Source organism: Lupinus angustifolius, unplaced genomic scaffold (assembly GCF_001865875.1).
Source record: "Lupinus angustifolius cultivar Tanjil unplaced genomic scaffold, LupAngTanjil_v1.0 Scaffold_181_18, whole genome shotgun sequence".
NCBI lineage: Eukaryota > Viridiplantae > Streptophyta > Magnoliopsida > Fabales > Fabaceae > Lupinus > Lupinus angustifolius.
This window is the reverse complement of record NW_017726594.1, coordinates 1-22964: the sequence shown is the minus strand read 5'-3', so window position 1 is coordinate 22964 and position 22964 is coordinate 1. Positions and strand designations below refer to the sequence as shown.

General features: G+C 30.9%; 1 protein-coding gene and 2 pseudogenes across 1 annotated transcript; all 3 read left to right on the top strand.

The window, feature by feature from the left end:
* Positions 1-5639: 5639 nt before the first annotated feature.
* LOC109340488 lies at positions 5640-6158 on the top strand (annotated as a pseudogene).
* Positions 6159-11834: 5676 nt separating this feature from the next.
* Positions 11835-15204, top strand: LOC109340487 (GDSL esterase/lipase At5g03610-like). Its single transcript, XM_019578194.1, has 4 exons — positions 11835-12233; positions 13675-13940; positions 14130-14439; positions 14897-15204. Exons 1-4 carry the CDS (start codon positions 12002-12004, stop codon positions 15118-15120), a joined length of 1032 nt encoding a protein of 343 aa, XP_019433739.1. The 5' UTR covers positions 11835-12001; the 3' UTR covers positions 15121-15204.
* A 4506-nt stretch (positions 15205-19710) lies between these two features.
* On the top strand, positions 19711-20779 carry LOC109340486 (annotated as a pseudogene).
* Positions 20780-22964: the final 2185 nt, after the last annotated feature.

The window sequence follows — 22964 nt, the reverse complement described above, 5'->3', positions numbered from 1 at the left end:
TTGAAAGAGGTGTAAATTGTAAAATAGTAAAGTGTTATCAATAAATTTATTTGTTGAAAACACCTTTTAATATACAAAAGTGATGAATCTAACTTACTAACTTTTATTTATTGTTATTTACTTTCCGCATTTTATTCTTTAATACCAACCTTCCTTAAGGAAGAAGTTTGGTTTGTTAATAAAATGAACCCGAAAGGGAGTAAATAAATAAAAGGTCACTAAATATATTATTCTTTTGTTCTTTATTTATTTATTTATTTGTATCTAACAACTAACTATTCATCACTTTTATATATTAGAATACCATTAAATTAATGTTGGAATTTATTCCACAAAATCGAGATGGTATTCAAAGGTACTTAATAATTATGTAATAGGTAATTGCTTTGATACCATTATACCGACGTTAGAATTTATTCTAACAAAGCCGAGATGGGGCAAAGAATGAATGACTTATTCACATGATTACTAAGAAACTAAGTTGTAACTGGAATATTCTTGAAGCCATTATACCGGTGTTGGAATTTATTTCAACAAAGCCGAGATGGCGAACAAAGAATAAAACCGAGTTCTCTTACTTACAAAAATAACATAACGAAAATGAGAGTAATAACCTCTCAACAAATTGGCACTGCTATCAGGACGATTTATTGAGGGGGATAAACTCCCAACAACACCGAAAATATCTTTCAACAATTATATACAACATAACTACTTGTTTCTACACAAGTGTAGAATCTTCTAGAAAGTGTGCCTCAATATTTTAACACTCCTCCTTGATGCAAATTTTTGTAACTCCTAGCATCAATCGTAGTTGCTCGAACTTTAGTCTTCAATCTTGCAATACTTGAGCCTTATTTCTTTAGTCTCACTTGCTTCTCTAACAACATGATATTTAATTACAATATGTTTCTTCCTTCTATGATGCACTAGATTCTTTGCTATCGTTATGCGGATTTGTTGTCAAAATAGATTGTCTAGCCTTCGTCTTTTGATCTCCCATGTCATTCAGTATTCGTCTAATCCATATAGCTTGGTTGGTCATCTCTACAGCTACTACATACTCAGCTTCTATTGTTGATTGTGCAATGATTGTTTGCTTCTTATATGCCCAAGAGAATACTTCTTATCCAAGTGAGAAGGCATAGCCTGATGTGCTCTTCATATCATCCATCGAACCTTCCTAATCACTGTTAGTGTATCTATGCAATATTGAGTTGGAGTTGGTCTTATACCATATACCGAACTCTTTTTTTCCTTTCAAGTATCGAAGAATTATTTTTGCAACTTCAAAGTAAATTTGACTTGGGCTTTGCATGAATCTAGATCATCGTTCTTTTCTAGCTTCTCATTAGTCACGAGCGGGGTAGCAACTGGTTTATATTCACACATTTTGAACTTGTTTAGTAGTTCTTCTACGTATTTCTTCTATGAGATGAATATACCTTATTCTTGTTTATTTACCTCGATTCTGAGGAAGAAGTGCATTAAGCCGAAGTCTTGCGTCTTAATGTATAGTGTAGGCTCACTCTTACTCCTCCAGACACCTATATTGATGAAGTATTGATCAATTCTATTGTACCATGCTCAAGGAGCTTGCTTCAAGACATATAGAGCCTTCCTCAATCATAGCACTTTGCTTTCACTGCCCTTGTTCATGAACCCTTGGGGCTACTCCACATAGATTGCTTCTTGAAGTACTCCATTAAGGAATGCAGACTTGACATCTAGCTGATAAATGCTCCATCCTCTTTCTGCTATAAGAACTATTAAAGCTCTTATAGTATCTAGATGAGAAAGTGGTGCAAATGTCTCATTGTAATCAATTCCTAGTTGTTGAGAGTACCCCTTAGCCACTAGTCTCGCCTTATGCTTCTGTATAGTGCCATCAGAATTGAGCTTTATTTTATAGACCCATTTTACTCTAATGATGTGTTTATATTTTGGACACTTTACTAGTTCCCATGTGTTGTTTTTATCGATCATTTTTATTTCATCTTCCATTGCCTTAACCCACACTTATTTCTTTGATGCTTCTTCAAAGCTTCACGGTTCAACTATGGCCATGTTGCATGTCTCATATATATCTACCAAAGATCTTACTCAGCTCGGAGAAGATTCTAGTGAAGATAGTTCATGTGGAAGTGTAGTTGGCGTACCTGGATCTTCTGTTGCTTCTTCTACTTCCTCTATTACTTGTGGTTGTTGTGTTGGTATGGAGATGTTATGTCTCTCAATATTTCCTTCATTTCAGTTCCAAATGACACTTTCATCAACTTATACATCTCGACTAATGATAAGTTTCTTTGAATCAGGTTGTATACCCGATAGCCTTTTAATTGTATGCTATATTCTAAGAAGATGCCTCTTATCGTTTTGTCTTCTAGTTTGTGTCTCTTTTCTTTTGGGACATGTATGTAACAGATGGATCCAAAGACTCTTAGATATTTAGCTGATGGCTTTCTGCCGCTCCAAGTTTCGATAGGAGTTTTACCTTCAACTACCTTTGTTGGACATCTGTTCATCATGTAGACATTTGTTCATCATGTAGACATATGTTCATCATGTAGACATTGGTGTAGACTGCTTCGCCCCAAAAATTGTTTGGCAAACCTTTGTCCTTGAGCATCAATCTAGCCATCTCTATGATTGTGCAGTTTTACCTTTCAAACACTCCATTTTGTTGTGGAGTGTATGCGACTGTGAGTTGACACTTTATGCCTTCATCCTCACAAAATTTATTGAACTCGTGAGAGCTGTAATCTTTGCCATGATCACTTCTGAGTACCTTTATATGTTTTCTGATTTGCTTCTCGACAAAGGCCTTGAACTTCTTGAATATTTCAAGGACATCTGATTTTTCTATTATAGAGTAGACCAATGTCATTCTAGAAAAGTCATCAATGAAAAGGATGAAGTACATATTGTTAATGAGTGATGGCGTCTCATTGGTCCACAAACGTCAGTATGGAAAAACTCCAACAAGCGTTTTGCTCTCCAAGCTTTCTCACTTGAAAATGGTGTATGTGTTGCTTTCGAAGTAAAAATCCTTCACATGCTCCTTCATTATATCCTGCACATGGATCATGAGGCCTTAAAATACCTTCTTCGACGAGAAAAAAATTCTACTTCTCGCCATGCATAATGGGTAGACTTCCTTGAACGGTTCACTTTTTTGTCACACATCAATCTAGAATTTTGAATTAGGTAGCTAATGCCTTGAGTCATAAGTGGGTGTTTGTTGTTACAAGTTAAGGTACCTGGTTTTCATTCTTTTACAAGTCATTATGAATTAGATCGTCACTTCGCATCCATTTTTGACCAAGCTCAGGGAAACAACGTGAAAGGATGTGAGTTTGTTCATGAGTTTCCTTTTAAGAATAACCAATTATATGTCCCTGATTGTAGCTTAGAGTTATAAATCATCAAGGAATTACACAAATAAGGAAACTTGCTAGGGATCATACTCTGGAGATGATCAAGAAGTCCTATTATTGGCCAATAATGTTGCGTGAGGTAGAACAATTTGTGCAACAATGTCACATGTGCCAAGCATCAATAGGATTTGCCACTGATGTAGGACTGTACATGTCGTTGCCAATCCCCTAACGTTGTGTTTAGGAGTTATGAGGGAAAGGAAATGAGAGAGATCAAAGTGCTAGAAATGGTGAGGAAGGGAAGGGGAAAGAAAGGTATTCTTCTCCCTTGTTTGGGAGTAAACATTTAGATGGGGAAGGTAAACCAATGATAATGTAAGGATATTTTTTATTTTTCTTTTAAAAGTGTAATTAATTATGAGAAGTGAACAAATAATTATATAATTTTACTAAAGGTATTTAGGTATTTTGACATTTTGTCTCTAGAAAAACCTCAATTTGGGGAACTATAAAAAAAGACACATGGAGGATTTTGGAGGGGTTGAGAAATCCTCCAAAACCTTTTCGTCTCCTTCATCTAACTCCCAAACAAGGGGGAGGCTTTCCAAAGCCATCACTTCTCTTTCCTTCCCCTAAAAAATCATACTCCCAAATAAAGCCTAAAGGCCATGGAATAATCTAAGCATGAATTTATGTGTGGGGCTTCCACGAACTCAACGAGGTAATGATTCCATCTTTGTTGTAGTCGGTCATTTCTTTAAAGTGGCTCACGTCATCCCGCACAAGCATAATGTGGATGCACTCAATGTAGCACAACTATTATTTCGAGAGTTGTATAGACAACACTGCCTGCCCATGTCGATTGTTGTAGACAGAGACACCAAATTCCTAAGTCACTTATAGCATAGCCTCTAGAAGATGGTACGTACGAATCTAAACTTTAGTAGTGCATATCATCCTCAAATGGACGTGAAAACCGATATGGTAAATCATTCATTTGGTAACATGTTGTGCTACATTATGGAAAGTTGAATCAAGAGTTGGGATTAGATCATCTATCAAGTTGAGTTTGCCTACAATAGAGGTGTCGACATATGTACAAGTTATTGTAAGTGCAAGCATGCATCACATAAGCATATTGGATATACAAGCATGCATTACATGGATTTTGATGAAGACAAAGTTGTAGATAAAGTTGGAGATAAAGTTGTAGACAAGTTCAAGGACAAACATGAAGACATGTACAAATCAACAAACAATAAAGTCAAAGTCAAGACTCAAGTTTACTCATGCTCAAAGAATCAAGAAGATCTAGAGGCTAAGTGTTTTTATATTTTCTTAGGTTTTAAGATGTTTGATTGGTAGAGTATAGGCTAGATAAACCTTAATGGAAGTCTCACAACCTAAAACTGATCAACTAAAATGAGACTTACATGCATACATACATGATTTACATGCACATGCATAAATAAGTGATCATATAATTTTGATGCATTAAATAGAGTTTTAAATCATACATCATTCAAAGTCATGCATCATAATTTTCCAAATCACGTAGGATGTTCATATCACATTAAAGTAACTTTTTCATAAAACCCTTAATTGATTAAGGTTTAATTAATTGATTAAGCTATGCAAAAATGAGAACTTGTTAATCGACTAATGGTAGTTACAGTTTCTGAAATCTTGATTTTAATAATTCGTTAATCAATTAAAGAGATTGCTAATCAATTAACTATTCTAGAAAACAGAATTGTATATTAATCCAACTTTTCTTGTTTGCATCATATAACACATAACACAATTTCAGAGAGCTTATACATTTTCATATCCAAAAGATAGATTTTTCTATGTGTTTTTAAAAAGATAAATTAAGAGGGAGAAACGAGAAAACTTTATCAATCTTTAGAGAAGATTTCAAGAATTGTATTGTCAATTTTTTTACAAAGAAACCTTACCTCTCATATTTCTATACTCTGAATTTGTGAGACTTGTAGAAACGTTATTAAATTCGGCACATCTTAGGTGCAATTACTCATCTTCTATACATTTTGACTTTAGTATCAACATTTCTCTTAGGTATGTGGTATCACCAAGTATAAGAGAAAAAGTTTGGGAAAACCTTAACTAAAAGTGGCTAGATGGCATTAAAAGCTAAGATCATTATACAAAAGTTTTGGTAGGAGAAGTTAGAAGTGACTACGCTGTCTATTAGAAATAGTGAGAAGCCACTAGAAGTGGGTAAAGGTAAATCACAATAAAAATGGCATAAAATGAATGTGCTTGATTCCCTTCTTCAACCTTTACCCTTCAACTACTACTTCACCTTCATCACTTCCAACCACTTATTATGGACATGGCTCGCTCTTATCACCACTACCATCACCTTCTGGAAGATTCGACCTTCACCATCATTTCTGAAACCAGATTACAACTCGGTTCCCACTCAAACCGAACCTGTAATAACAACCCCACCATTGCTGAAACCTTCGGTTTTGACGGAGGGTATTGACGGTGTGAGAAAGGTGAAGTTTAAAGTGTATTATGAAGAAGATGAAGTGCAATGCAAGTGCAGTGAGAAAGAGGAGTTATTAACGATGACGGTAACGGAGGATTGGAATGAAGAAGATGAATTGGAATGGTGGGAGAGGGTGTTGAGGTTAAGAAATGGACAGAATGAGAATGGATGGTACACGTTTTTCAGGACTTGACGGAGCTTAACGGAAACGTTGTGAGATTATGGGATGGTGGGTTAAGGTTTCACAGCGGTTAATCATGATTATGTTATTATAATATTATTAGATGAGAATAAAATATTTTCTGTAACCCTTAAAATTATGATAAGAGTTATATATTTTTTAATTTAAAAAAATATTTTTATAGAAAATAGTAAAATAAATCATATGTCACGATTTTAAATTTTAATAGTTGAATGATATAACATACACTAAAAAATACTTTAGAGATATTGTTGAAGTATAGATTAAGATTTTATATATATATATATATATAAAAGAGGATGAATTTATTTACACTCAAGTTAAGTTATATTAATTATATTTAATTTTAATCATCAATTTTCTTAAATCCAATGGATAAAATGGGTTAAACTTAAAAGTTATTTAAGATTTTTTTTCTCTCTCGTCATTTATTTCACTCACCCTTATGGTCAATTGGATTTAAGAGAATAGATGATTGTGATTGAGTATAACTAGTGTAAGTGTAAACGGATCTCTCCTATTATTTATAATGATTTTGGAGAGGGTTTGGATAATGATTTATTATGAATCAAAGAATCATCTTCTTCATCTTAATCTTTCTTATCTGATTTGAAAGGCAAAAGTATCAAATTAACCTGTGCCTATGCTTTTTGTTTTCCTCGTCTTATGATTTCTTTGTATAGTTGTAGGAAAATGTCATGACATAATTACTATCACGGCTAAAGAAGTTATGCTAATATTTTCATTATTTAATATCGAGTCTGAGTACCTATGGGTCTAGGTATCTCATTATTCAGACCTAGACTTATCCAACAGTGGGTCTCAAAATCTTAGGTTCAGTTATTTGCGAGTCCAAAAATGTAGACTCAAACTGACCCATCACAAGAATTATTTGCGAGTACCCGCAAATTCGGGTACCCATTGTAATCTCTACTACGGTCATACTTGTGGTATTAATCAATTAAATATTAATTACTCAGCTTGTTACTATTTTTATGCATTATTTATACATTTATAAAATTACTCAACATTAATAACTATTCATTATTATGAAGTCTTTTTTTGTTTCCTACATGTATTCTCGTATTAGAGGTTATCTTATTCGAGCTAGAAATATTCATAGGTATGTGTGGTTAACTCTTCCAATGTCTGTCTATTTTTTCATCCACAAGACTCGAACCCTAGATCTTACTTAAAGGGAATAAGCATGTACAACTTGAATGAACTCATGTTTGTTACTATAGCCTTCTAATATTAAACTATTATTTATTTTTTACTATTTATGCATTTATTTATTTATTTAAGATATTAATCAATATGTAGTAATCAAATATATATTATTTATTTATTTATTATTCATGCATGTGTACTAAATAGTATTTTAACATGATTTAATATTATAGATTAGTAGTTTCACTCAAAACATATTAGAGATTAATATTTTCAAACATAAAAGTTATATAGTCTAATATTTAAACTAATAAAAGTTATATATACATGTCTGTCAACCAGTTTTCCTATCATTTATAATGTGTAGTTTGTATGTCATAAATGTCAAATATAATATTTTGTGTTAAATATTTATAATCTACAGTTGAATTTATTCAATTGGTGTAGTGTTTCATGTTCTACATTAAAAACGGATAGTTATAAGAAGAAATACTTAACCAAATAATATGAAACATATATTAGGTGGAGAGAAACATTGAGTTATATATAGTTTTTTTTGGTAAAAATTAGGAAATAGTGAGGGAAAAATAAGGAGAACCACAAATTACATCATGGTGGTAGTTATTTTAGGTTTTCCCTTTATAAATAGTATAAATTTACTTTATAAAAAGTAAAAATATAAACTACTACTCAAATATCACATGAGTGGCACGTCAAATTTGTCCATATCTATAATATGAATTAAAATGTCTCATAAACTAGTCATATAAATATTAAAAAGAATTTAAAATCTATGCATTGACAGTGTAAAGTGTTTTACACTGTTAGCACATCATCCACCATTAATTTGTATTACATTTATTTGAGAGGCAATGGTGATTAACAAATCAATGGTGGATAATTTACTGACAACATAAAAAACACTTACATTATTAATATATACATATTAAATCCAATTAAATATTACTAATTTTACTCATATTCATCTTTTGAGTTTTTTAATTTTTTAAGGAATCAAATTAATATAGATAAAAATTATTAAGAATAAAAATGAATGTTTACTCTATTTTAATATTCTCTTCAAAACTTTTTGCCATCACCAATATAGCAAGCACTATTATCACACAATTGTATAATTGTTAGTAATTAAGTTAAAAGGAAAATAATTTATGAATACAATTTAATGCATTGTATTATAATAATAATACTGTTAAATTGTTTTGATTTATTTTCCCAATAAATAAAAAATTATTATTCTACAATATCACTAATACAAAAGATGCTCCTAATAATATTTTATATACTAGTACTAATATACTGAATTATATTGGCACTAATTCACCATATCAAATGTTATGGATCCCATTAAAACAACTCCACAATTAAGTGTACATGAACCAGACAAATATTAGAATGAATGACCTCATGTTGAGTCCTCGTGTTGCACATTTCTTACATGTTCATATGTGTTTAATTTGATGATATGCATAGCTAACCAATTCTAAGCCCAAATAAAAGGTAAAACTTATGTTAGGTAGTCCATAGTCAACATAAAGTATTATCAAATCTTAATTTGTATTAACATGAGTTCAATTAAGTGACTTAAGTTCATTTTGCTTGAACCAATATCATACTTGTATATATGGTTACTTAAAACATTGACTGTTGATATTATACTTGTATTTATACATAAATTTTTGTCTACCAAATGTGTTTGGATTAACTTTCATATTTAATTGCATCACAAAAGTAAAGAATGAACAATGAGGTTTAGAAAAAGAGCCAAAACTTAAATTGATGGAATAATAGTGTGGTAGGTGTGGGGTACAGGCAAAATGCTCAACTAAAATGGACAAGAAACGAGAAATAACACTCAAAGGGTGATGGTACATTTTCAGCCTTTAGTTTTGTAGTAGTGGGGAAGTACTCTTTACTAGTCATTATCATTTATGTTTCTAGCCACATGTTTGAACTTTGAACAACTCTGTAAATTGATCTATGATGAAATCTCATCCCCTATAAATTTGTTATCCAAAATGGTTATCCAAAATTACTAATTTAAAGGTTGAAAAACTGCTGCTGGTGACATAGGCATAGACTTTCTGTAGGAATATTCTCTATCATTTGGGAACATACAAATATCTGCAATAATTTCTCTTCAATGTTTTAGATTTTCTAATCTTCTTTTAGAGGAAAGAAATTAAAGAACTTACTAAGGATAATCTTTCACAATCTTTAGAAGGAAATTGGTGATGATTATACATTCCTTTTTGGCAGGATACATGGTTTGGTTAACGTAGTTTCAGAGATACATTTCCAAGATTATACATGCTTGCTTTGGAAAAACAGGTGGTTGTTGCTGATAATAGAGCGTGGATTAATGGGAAGCGGACATGGAACATTCAGTGGCGGAGGCACTTATTTGATTTAGAGGAAGAGTTTATTAGATGTCTCTATAAGCTCATTTGGAATCATTCTTACACTAATGGGGTTAGTGATAGATGGAGACGGAACCTTAATAGATCATGCAACTATATGGTGAAAATTGCTTATATGACTTAGTTGAATTCATTTGATGCGGATCCAATTAATCTTTAGAATTTATGTTGGTTTAATTGTACACCTTCAAAGGTTTGATGTTTAATCTGGAAAGTTATGAGAGGAAGGGTAGTAATAAAGACTGGGCTTCATAAGTGAATATAGTTGGGGTGAATGATTTGAGTTGTGTGCTATGTATGTTGCATGATGAGCATTTACATCATCTATTTTTATCTTGCCCATTTGTTTCGAATGTATGGAATGGTTTCTACTTGTGGTTACAAATTCAGATGATGTTGCCAAATACGATTGTGGAATTGCTTCATATTCTTGAGTTTCTCTGTAAAAAAGAGTAAAGTGATATTTCTGTGGAGAATGCTTTGATTCCTAGTTATTTGATCTATTTGGTGTATGAAAAATGATGTGATTTTTAGAGGGAGACAATGTTAGTTTAACCCATATTTTGGATATATACCAAATTACATCTTGGTTATCTTTTCTCCAAAAATATGGGATCTTTTTCTTACATTTTGCTCAATGGTGTATTGTCCTCTATACTTATATTGATCTTTTATATAAGTTGTAATTGGGTAGGCACACATTGTGGTTGTTTTATAATATGCTTATAAAAAACCTTAAAATGAACGTCATTGTCAAATAAGTTTGTAGTACTACGCCAGAATTTGCATTTAACAATGACCATTCAACAATGTTTGTTAGCATAACTCTGTTAAATATGAGATGGAAGAGAATCAACAGTGCTCCTTGAAGCATGCGTTAATTGTAGTGAGCATTGTTGAAACTCGTGACTTTTCAAGATTTGTCATACTTTTTGAAGAAAAAAGTAAATGAATATTAACATATTTGTATGAATAAAATGTCTAATTTCTTTATTCAAATAATAATAATCAACGATGCTTAGTGAAACAAGAGTTATTAAATGTAATTGATGGAAAATCATTCAACAACGCTTGTTCTTGTGGTGAGCACGGTTGAATGTCAAAACCAAAACATTCAACATAGTTCACTTTAATGAACATAGTTAAAGGTGAAATATCAATCGCGCTCATTACAACGAGCACTATTAAATGTTATGAGTGTTTATAAAGTCAAAAACGTACTTCACCTAGAATGACTTACATGAAGAAAGTCATTCGTGCTAGGAGTAAGAACATGAAATTATCAATTGAATGGAACACAAATATCCAACCATTAAACGCGTACAAAGGATGACAACACTTTAGTAAGCTGCATTGGAGTTGTGGTTAGACAAAACGTGCCAATAACATGAAACTTTTAGAATGATAAGATATTGAATCCCATGAAAGAGCAATTTGGAAAGATATAACAGTAAGTTTCTATTTACGTGTTTGTATTTATGTGTTTTCATATAATGTATTTATATGTTTTTTTTACAATAAAACAGATAAATAGTAACAATATAGTAATATTTATTTACTTCTTTTGTGGTATTTGATTTTGTAATGACTTCTTTTGTGGTGTACAACAGCATCATTTAACGTAATCTAGTCACATTCTAAACGCATAGAAACTAGGCCTTGGCTTTTTTAAAACTGAAAATTCATCTGGTCAATATTATATTTTAATGTTGTCTTGAATTTTAAGAAAAACACTTAAATAAAAACAATTTTTTTCAGGATAAAAAAGATACTTATAAAAACGGAGGAGTAATTGTTAGATACTACCACTGATCTCCTACTTATTTGTCCATTTTGAGGAATTTTTGTTGAAACTTATTTGTCCTCTTTAGAAGTTTGCATTAATTATTATTTTACATGTTTATATTTTTTAGTAAGTGGATCAAAAAAGTCAATGATCAATAGAGAGAAATAATATATTAGGGGAAAACACAATGAACATTATGTAAATCATCATAATTATTACATTTCTAAAGGGATTTGCTTTCTTTTAGAATGATGAAGATAATTATGAAACAATAATTTGGTCACAAGATAATTTCTTTTTTCCTGGTTTACAACGACCATTATATAATGTAATCAAGTTACATTTTTCAAAAGTGCCAAGCTTTGAAGAAAGAGTTAATCCTTTGACATCATCAATGGTGCATTCCATAGTGGTTCTTCTCTCTTTGTTTCTTATCCTCACCATTTCAATAGGTACATATTCTGAGTTAAACATTTAAATTAAATTTAATGTCTTATGAATTAAAATTGTATGATAACATATGGTTATGTAAATAATGTTGCAGAAGTAGAAGGGGCAAAAAAGTCATATGCTGTATATAATAGTGACAACAACTCTGTGAAACTATTTGTTTTTGGTGACTCTTATGTTGATACTGGGAATTACCTGAACTCAATATCTTATAAGCTTCCATATGGAATCACTTTTCCTGGTTATCCTGCTGGAAGATTTGGAAATGGTCGTATACTCACTGATTATCTTGGTAACTTTCTTTTTCTATTGATTGCTTTACTTTTAACACTTTATTTAAATGAATTATAACACAAATAAAGATTTGTTGTTCTAAAACATATCTCACACTAATGAAAATAAATCAAAAAGTTAAACATTCATTGTTTTTTATTTTTGTTTTATTATTATTGTTATTGTACAAGATTTAGGACATGATTTAATATGAGAGATCGTTGTTATTCTTAGAACATTACTTTTAGTCCCTGGAACTTTAAAACATGAATTTTGGTCCACGATTTTCGAGTACTTTTACTCAGTTTGGTACATGCGGTAATTTCATAATTAGTATGTTAGAATAGGTTGACTAATACACGCTTGGTCCTTATGATAATTAATAAAATATATTATACAACTTTTGATGATTCTGTATTAGATATTTATATTTTTTTGTGTAGTTTTTTTTCTGTTTTTTCTTCATTTGTCTCAATTGTAGGTTATAACTGTATATTTTGTCGTTGAGAATATTAATTAGTGAGCAATTTTAGATGATGGTAAAATTATAATCTTATAATATTGTTTTATATAGTTAAGATAAATAACTACGTTATTGGTATATATAATATTTTTTAACTGTCGATATATCATATATCATACATCATACATATGTTAATCATTATTGACTTTCAAACAAAATAAACATAAACCAACAGTGAATTATGTGTTGTGAGTGTAACAAAATTTACACTAACAATTCATATTAAACTCATATAATATAAGTTGGTAAGAAATATTCTTCTAATAATAAGGATCACAAATAAGATAGATAGAATCATATATTAAATTGATATTTTTTAATGAGGAAATTATTGACCAAATTGTTTTTTGGTACAAATTATTAACTACAAGTAAATGATGTCTTGGCTGAATATAAATAATAATAATAAATTATGTTCTTTAATTATTTCTTGTGAAAAGGATAGTGAATTAATGAAAAAATTTCTTTCATACTTGATTTGACACATTTATTTGAACATCTTCTCAATCCTCTAAATTCTTTCCATTCCATTTTAACTATTAGTTCTTTTCTTCTTTTGTTCCCCATTCCCTTAAGTGTGCCAAGGTTCTCAAGGACCCCCCACTCTTGTGGCACATATGACAAAATATAGAAGGTAGAGCGTAGGCCATTTAAGATAACCTTGAGATCTCTCGTTAACATTTTTACCTTTTTAAGGATAACTTGTTTGATATTACATCATTCATGTTTTCTTTTAAAAAGGGTAAATCTAGAAGGATGATGAATTATTACATAATCTCATATCAATCACATTTATATGATTGATTTTGAATAAATTTATTTAATTTTTAAATCATAAATATATTAGAATTTGGATTGGTTGATTCACTTGATCTTTAATTTAATATATTCATTACGTAATTTTGACAAATATTGTGTATGTATTAATTATATGTAGCTTCTTTTCTCAAAATTGAAACCCCCACGCCATATGCATTGAAAAATTCCTCAAATCTACAAAATGGTATGAACTTTGCATATGGAGGGACAGGAATTTTCAAGACTATGGTTGATGGACCAAACTTGACTGTCCAAATCGACTCATTTGAGCAACTAATCAAGCAAAATGTGTATAGCAAATCTGATGTGGAATCCTCAATTGTTCTTGTGAATACTGGTGGCAACGATTATATAACATTTCTACTAAAAGATAAGAATCTAGTTGTATGTGACTTATTTACTCTAATTTTGTTATCTGCTTTTTACTAAATTTTTAACCAGTTTTCATTCGAGCAATCTTGACTGGAAGGAAATGGTATTTCCACACAAAATTTACCTATTTAGAGAAATTTGGGCAATGAAATTTACATAATAATGAAAATGTAGTAATATTCTTATTTTTCTATGTGGTAGGGAATAGGCAAATACATCAAATCCCTTGTCGATGAATTTTCAGTAAATCTTATACGTATTCGCAGCTTGGGAGTAAAGAAAATAATTGTCTCACTATTAGAGCCTATTGGGTGTTATCCTGCAATTACTGTAGCATTATCATACCATGATTGTGTTGACCGTCTCAATAAGGTCTCTAGGGATCACAACAAAATGATACTTCAAAATGTGGAAGATCTAAACAAAAAAAGTGGAAAAGCACTTTTTATGACTCTAGACCTCTATAACTCTTTCCTCTCTACCATTAAAGATATGCAGAAAAGTCATCAAGGTAACTTCCCTGCTTTCATTAATCATTAATCACCATATATTTTTGGGACATATTATAAAACTTATTTTTTTGGGTAAGTGTGTTTCAATTAAACATACTCAATTTCAACTATTTGTTTACATGTATTCATTGTTTTTAACTCACCATGTAAACACATACATCACTTTATGTTTGTACAATTTTATTCAAGTTGATGTTATGATTCTGTCTCATTTTCATATTTCGATTCTTGCACCTCAAACCAATATGAGGTGTGTGTTTGATGCTTGTATACACCAAACATTATTTTCATTATAAATTGTATTAGTTTGTAGCGTCTTTTTTCTTATTAACAAAACAAAAGGCATAGAAAATTGGGTAAGAATGAAAGTTGGGGTTAAAATACTTATAATAACAGACATAATATTTGATTTTGGAAAATCTCGTGATAGTGAACTCCTTTTTCTCCATTGTGTAGAAAATTCAACATTGATGAATCCACTTGAACCATGTTGTGCACCGCTAAAAGCTGGATATGGATGTGGAAAGGTGGATGAGAATGGAAAAAATGAATATACTTTATGTAAAGAGCCAGAACTTTCATTCTTTTGGGACATTGTTCACCCTGCTCAGAATGGTTGGTATTCTATCTTCAAGAAGTTGGAACCTTCTATAAGCCAAATTATTGGGACAAACTTTTGATCATTGTGGAATTGTATCATTTTCGCATTCTCATCTTGTTGAAATCTTATTAACAATATGGTTGGGTTATCACGAGGAAAATCATGTGGAAAATCAATTTTGATTGAACGTTAATGTCCAAAATTGATGTTTCCATAGTCTTTTTCTTAAGTAATAATTTAAAAATTCATGTTTATCAATTTATCTAGTTATATAATGTTAACTACCATATTACTTGTCAATCTTAAGAATAACCGAAGCTATATGGATCTTAATAAATAAAAGGGTATATATTAGACATATAGGTGAGTTTGAAGTGTACATTTAGAAATGAGTCTCACATTCTTTAGTATTTGGCATAATTAAGAGTTTATGAGATATTGGAAATAGGAATCATCAACTTGGTGGTTCTATGTTCGACGATGATAGATGACACAAGTCGATTGAAGCTCTCTTATTAAATGATCAGGCATAATGAAAAACATTATTTCGAATAAATGTATGCTCATTTTTGCTTAATTTGGTCGAGACTGAACTTCAGTGAGTGAACAGCTAACCCATCATCCAATTCGCACAAAGAAACTCAATCAATCACATTAAAAAGTTGACCATCTATAGATATTAATCTTTCTTAGCTTGAGTGACCTCTAAGCTTTTTTGTAAGTTTAAGATGGCAAACTAAAAAGGGGTGAATTAGTTTTGCAGACTTTTTGTTCCTTTTCTCAAAGTTAAAATTAGAAATGCAACAAAAAATAAATATAAATAACAAATGTTGCAAAAATAAAAAGAGTAAGGGATATAGAGAAAATCACATTGTGACGTATTCTAGTTCACCTTCACTAAACGAATGCTAGGTCTAGTCCCCTTGACTTGTATCAAGAGGTTTTCACTATGTAATTTGAATATCAAGTACCAATTTCCCACCAAGATTCTTGCAAGTTGATCACTCAAATTCTTCCTTATTTACAAGTTCACTTAACAAACCCTAAGGTGATTCTTATTTGTCATAAGAATCAAGAAGTTTAAGTTTAACTAAGGATCACAAACCCCAATTTTTATTTAGTATGGATCCTTTGTTAGACAATCAAACTAGATATCACGAAATGCTCTAAGTTTTTCAGACTTTGAAAGTGCAAAAAAGGTTTCTGAAAAACTAAGTAAACTTGAATGCAAAAGTGTAATTGAAAGAATGATTCAAGTTGTATGAAAATGAGTGATTCATTTATGAGGCTTGGTATAGTATTTATAGAGTCTCAAAAGGTTCCCAAGTGCTCTCCAGGAGGTTTAAGACTTTTGGGTAGATAATGGTTCTTTTGGGAAGATGTTGCTTGAGTTTCAAATTCAAAAGTGCACTAACAGCACTGAATAATCAGTTACTTACCCGTGGTAATCGGTTATTGTTACTGTCCAACAGAGTAATCGGTTACTCACTTGTAGTAATGGTTATTTTCCCATTTTTATATTAGGTAACATGTTGCTCTATTTTAGGTAACCTGCTACTTTGTTTCAGGTAACTTGTTACTCTATTTCAGGTAACATTTTACTCTGTTTCAGGTAATCTATTACTTGGTTTTCTAAAAAGTCATTTTTAGAACCTTAGAACTTATTTTCTTAAACGTTTATGAAAGCGTTTTAAAAAATATTTCAAACAACATATGTGATAGAAAGTGATAATTGACTTAGTAAAGATTAGAACTATTATAGAAAACAAATAAAATCTTATCTAGTAATGTGTCTTTCCATGTGTCAAGGCCTTTAATCGTTTTTAATGATGTTGGTTTCATCATCAAAACCTAATAAAAGTCAAAGAAAAAAGATCTTTTTCACAACGGAAGAACTCATCATCCAAGTCAATCATAAAAACTCACTCAATCACATTAGAAAGTTGACCCTCTATAAATATCAATCTTTCTTGGCTTGAGTGACCTCTCAGCTTTTTTTGTTCTATCTTAGTTCCTAGCATTCCAAATTGTCAACTTTAGATGGTATGAAACAAAATAGGCTTCACATGGTTTCAGCCTCTGCAAATCTACGTTATTTTATTTTAGTCTCTTGATTTTAAGAAGTTTTAGTATATATTTTAGTTGATGGTTGTATTTTTAATATTTGTTGATACGTCAATACCATAATTGGTCTTTTCATCAAGCAATGTGAAATAGAGTAACATGAGTTACACGATGAATTGGAATTGTCGCATCCCTATTTTCGGTCAAGCATAAGTTACACGATGAATTGGAGTCGTCACTATATTTTTGTAGTCAAAACATAGAAAACTCTATTTTTGTCTTCTTTTGAATTGTAGTGGTCTTTAAATTAGAAATTTGAGTTCGGAGCAGATTACGAATTTAGGAAGATATTAGGACCTCGTCTGCTCATACTAGACAACACCCTTACTAATTGTATAGACTAATTTATACTCCTAAAATTGTTTGATTATTTTATTTCTTAGAAGGAAAAATATTTTTATTTTTTCTTTGTCTGACAAGATATGATCTTGCTCCTACATATTCATATGAGTATTAGGGAATCAAGAGTACACAGTTCTTTGGTAAAAAGTATTTGTTTGTTGTTTGGGTGACTTTTTTTAAGATTTGAAGAGAAGAAGCAATGTTTAAGCTTAGTCCAACATCCTCATGTTAAGAGAGTGATATACATCCCTATGTTTGATATTACATCTCAACTTAAAGGGTAAAAGGACATGATAATGGTCTCGTCTCCTTTTAGATAAGTGTCAAATTGACCTTAATTTCCAATACACTTTAAAGCACTTATCTTGAATAATTATGTTTAAAAACCAAGCTATTACATAATTTTTTTAAATAAAATGTACAATAAGTTAACTATTATTTAATACACCATGTCCAAGTCTTTCTAAACTGTAGGTGGGGTGATTTAAAGAGAAATTGATCAAATAATGAAAAAGAGCCAAAGCACCAAGCCGAAAGAGCAAAAATCAAGAAATAACCTAACACAAGTCAATCGCGTTGGGCATAGTCTTCTAGCCGTTAGGCAGATGGATGAATAAGCAGGTTGGCTTGGTTAGAAGGAAACCCACCCTTGAAGAAACCTCAGTTGGATGGTCACTAGTATAGACATCTAGTCAATAGTCCAAGCATGTAAGCTCCTTGGTAGCCCATCACTAAGTTGTGCACATAGCTTGGGTGGCAAGGAATAGGCTTGACTCACATGAAGGAAACCCATCCTATTGGATTTGGTGAGGCGCAAGGCGCACAAAAGAAGAGTTGGGTATTCTAGTACATAATCTATATAAAGGACCTTCACCTCCTTCATTCATCATGAATTCCATCATTCAATAACTAACAAATCATTCTTCCATTCTTCAGTTTCAGTTGGATTTTATGTATTTTATTTCTTACTTAGAGTTCAGAGAGAGTATGAGTGAGAAAGTAAGATTGAAGAGCTTATTTTTTAATTATCATTAGAGTTGAAAGCATCCATGTTTGGGTAGTTAATCCTCTCGGTTTGGAGTATGGTGTAACATTTCTTAACTCTATGTATATATTATGATTTGTTTACGTAAGTTATATGCTTTGATTTTATTGATCTAGTACATCTATTCTAATGCTTATTTTAGATTGATCGCCTAAAATATGACTTAAGATCCAAAAATATTTTGTTGCATGTTTCATCAAGTGAAGCTTAGACCTAGAAATAGACTTAGATCATTTGTCACAATAGCATCTGAAAAAGGCAACTTATTTTCAAGGCTACTCAATGTTGGTGATGCTAAGATGAGATGTGACAGCCGCATCTCGCCTAGTGCTAACCAATTGGGGTAGTGTATTAAACAATGTTTGAAAATCTTCCGGAAATGGGGATATGGAGACAATTTAAGAAATGGTATGTGGTGAAGTCAAGCATAAAACAATAACTTGCATATTTAATCATTTTGATATTGAAATGTTAAATAACTTTACTTTCCATGTCCAAACACTACTCTTGAGTTGTAAATAGTTAGTTTTACTTTTCTTGCACATTACTTCACTTTAAAGTAAACACAAAACCAACCATGATTATGTTTTCATTGCTATTGATCTAAAACTAAAGTATCATTCATATTTATATTGCAATTCCTTGTGGGATCAACATAGCCATATACTTTACTACAATTGAATTTTGAAAGAGATTCGAGCGTAAATATAGTAAAGGACAATTTCCTTGTACATAAAATAAATTCTTTTATTGGATGAAACTAAACCTAATCTCTCACATCTATAGATGGCAAAACAGACAATACCCGCGGGCTCGCTCGTATAGCCCGCAAATTTTTGTGGGTAAAGCATCCAAATTTGCCCATTTTACCGGTATATTTGCCTGCCAAGCCCGTAAGCATTTCTATTGGGCAATGTAAGAGGCCCACGAGTCTAATGTAAGGAAAAAATAATAAAGTTTCAAATAAATTATGATTAATATGATTTAATGTCTCAAAGTAATTATGATGTAATATGATTTGGTCAACTTCATATAAAATATCAAAGTATTTTTAAAATTTTGCTCACTTCAACTAGTTTATTTAAATATTTTATTTTTATTTTTATATTATTTGTCAATGCTTGTAGGCTGTCTGCATACTCGTTAGCTCATTTTAAAATGGACAGGGTATGTCATTTTATCCGTTAAGACAATATAGTTATACCTGCACCAACTTAATTTTTTGCGAGCACGAGCAAAACGGGAAGGGCATCTCATTTTACCATCTCTACTCACATCCATACTCCAATTCTGAATTTAACACTTTTAATTTTAAAAAATTTATTTACAAAATAAGATTTAAATAGATAATTAATTTTAATAATATGTTCCTCTAATTTAAGAGAGTGAGGTATAACTTTATGTCTATTACCTCATCTCATCTTTAAAGAGTGACAAATATAATAGTGGGTATGTATTAATTATAAGCAACTTCTTTTCTAAAAATTGAATCCCCCACACCATATGCATTGAAAGATTCCTCATATCTACAAAAATGGTGTGAACTTTGCTCATGGAGAGACAGAAGTTTACCAGACTAGGATTGATGGACCACACTTCATCGTCCAAATCGACTCATTTGAGTAGCTAATAAATAAATGTGTATAACAAATCTGATGTGAAATCCTCAATTGTTATTGTGACCGCGGGTACCAATGATTATATAACATATATACTAAAAGATGGGAACATATATGTATGTGGCTAATTCACTCTAATCTCGGCTTTTTACTAATTCACTAAGTGGTTTTCTTTTAAGTAAACTTAATTGAAAGGAAATAGTATTTCAACTCAAATTTTACTTATTAGATGAATTTAAGCAATGAAAGTTGTTAGTAATATCTAATACAAATGTCAATAACATTCTTGTTTTTCTATGTGGTAGAGAATAGATAAATACATCAAATCCCTTGTTGGCTAATTGGCGGTAAATATTAGACTTATTCACAACTTGAGGTGGAGAAAATAATCGTGTCACTATTACAGCCTATTAAGTGTGTGCCTACATTTTCTGAGGCATACTTATAAGATGATTGCATTGATCTTCTCAATGTGTTCCTCATACACCACAACAAAATAATACTTTAAAATGTGGAAGATTTGAACAAAGAAATTGGAAAACTAATTTTTACGATACTAGACCTCTACAACTCTTTCCTCTATGCCATTCAAACTATAGGAAAAAATGGTAAAGATAACTTCTCTATTTGCTTTCATTAATAAGTAATCACTATATTTTTTGTGCAAGTGAGTTTTAATTAAACATACTCAATTTCAATCATTTACAAGTATTCATTATTTTGAACTCACCACGTACACACATACAACATTTTATGTTTGTACAATTTTATTCAAGTTGATGTTATAATTTTGTCTCATTCTCACATTTTGATTCTAGAACAAACCAATATGAGGTGAGTGTTTGAGGGTTATGTACACCAAACATTATTCACATTATAAATAGTATTAGTTTGTACCTTCTTTTTTCTTATTAATAAAACAAAAGACATAGAAAATGGTAACAATGAAAGGTGGGTTGAGATATTTATATTAATAGACATAATATTTGATTGCATTATTAAAGGAAAATCTCTTCATATTGAATTATTTTTTCTCCAGTATGTGGAAATTTCGACACTGATGAATCCGCTTGAACTATGTTGTGCATAAAGCTGGATATGAATGTGGAAAGGTGGATGAGAAGCCAAAGCTTTCATTCTTTTGGGACGTTATTCACCCTACTCATAAGGGAGCACATCAATTATCCCACTTTTTGTACCACTTCATATATCATCATTAAAATTGTAATTATTAAATATATTTTTTATCAATCATATCTTCTGACATATTGAATAGCACAAAAGAGTGGAATAGCAGATATGTAACCTGTTCAGAATGGTTGGTATTCTATCCTCAGTTAAAATCTGAGTCAAATTATTGGGAAAAACTAGTGATCATTGGGGAATTGTATTACTTTAGTATTCTGATCTTGGTGAAATCTTAATAAAAATATGGTTGGGTTATCATGTGGAAAATCAATTTGGATTGAACGTTACGCTTGAAAGTTGATGCTTCCATATTCTTTTTCTTAAGTAATAATTCAATAATAAACTTGTTTATCAATTAATCTTGTTATATAATGTTAAATATTATGATAAGACTTGTCAATATTAAAATAATCGATCCAAGATGGATTGTACTGGAGATGCATGTATTTGACAATCAAGTGAGTTTCAAGTGTGTATTTACAAACAAGTCCCCATTCTTTAGTATTTGGTATAAGACTATATGAACAAAGTTTACCATTTGAGTATGAACAAAGTTTCAAGTATTGGAATCCTAAACTATGTAGTTTTATAATCGATAACAATAGATGTAAAAAGTTGATTTGAGTTCTCCTGTTATATGATGAGACATATGTAAAATTATCATTTCTAATAGATGGATGGTCATTTTTGTTTGATTCGATCAAGTTTAAACTTGGGTTAGTCAAGTGCTAATCTGTCATCAAATCAGACAAAGAAACTCACTCAAACACATTAAAAAGTTGATCCTCTATAAATATTAATCATTCATGGCTTAAGTTGTTAAAAATTTATAATATAATTATATCGGCTATTTATTTTGGGTTACTAAACAAGTGATCTAATTACTGACAACTTATGAGACTTTTGAAAATGATAACAAATATGGACTTAATAAGTGGATATTCACACAGTTGATATATGGGGATAATGGGAACCCTATAAGTTAACACATAAGAAGCGGTTATGGTCCTCAATACACCAAATCACAAACAGTTTTCACCTCTCACCATCAGAGAGAAAGCGAAGGTCCCAAAAGGAATTAAGGATTTGGTTGAGGAAGGTCATCATACCAAAACTCTCTCAAAATGTATATCAAAGGAGTAGATCAAAGAACGTGGATTCAAGGATTTAGGTATGACTTTCTATCTTTGTTTTATATAATGTGTGAGAATCATGATATTCAAGATCCTAAGATTGGTATTTCACCAATCATAAGAAATTCCCAACAAGTGATATCAGAGCCAAGTTCTGAATTTTTATGATTCTCCATTAAGGTGTTTTTCTCAAATTGTGCGTGTACCCTAATTTTAACTTGAGGATTTTATGACTCCGCTATTATGTCATAAAGATTGGGAATTTAGGGTTTAATTTGGGAATTTATGCAATCTAATTGTTGCATGACTCATGTATATATTTCGTGGCCTTGAATATATATTACGAATTAAAATATATATAAATAAATATGTAATTGTTTACAGCTTAAGGTTGTTGTGATGTTTGGAAGTATTGATTAAAGTTAATATATATATATATATATATATATATATATAATAGTTATGTTTAATG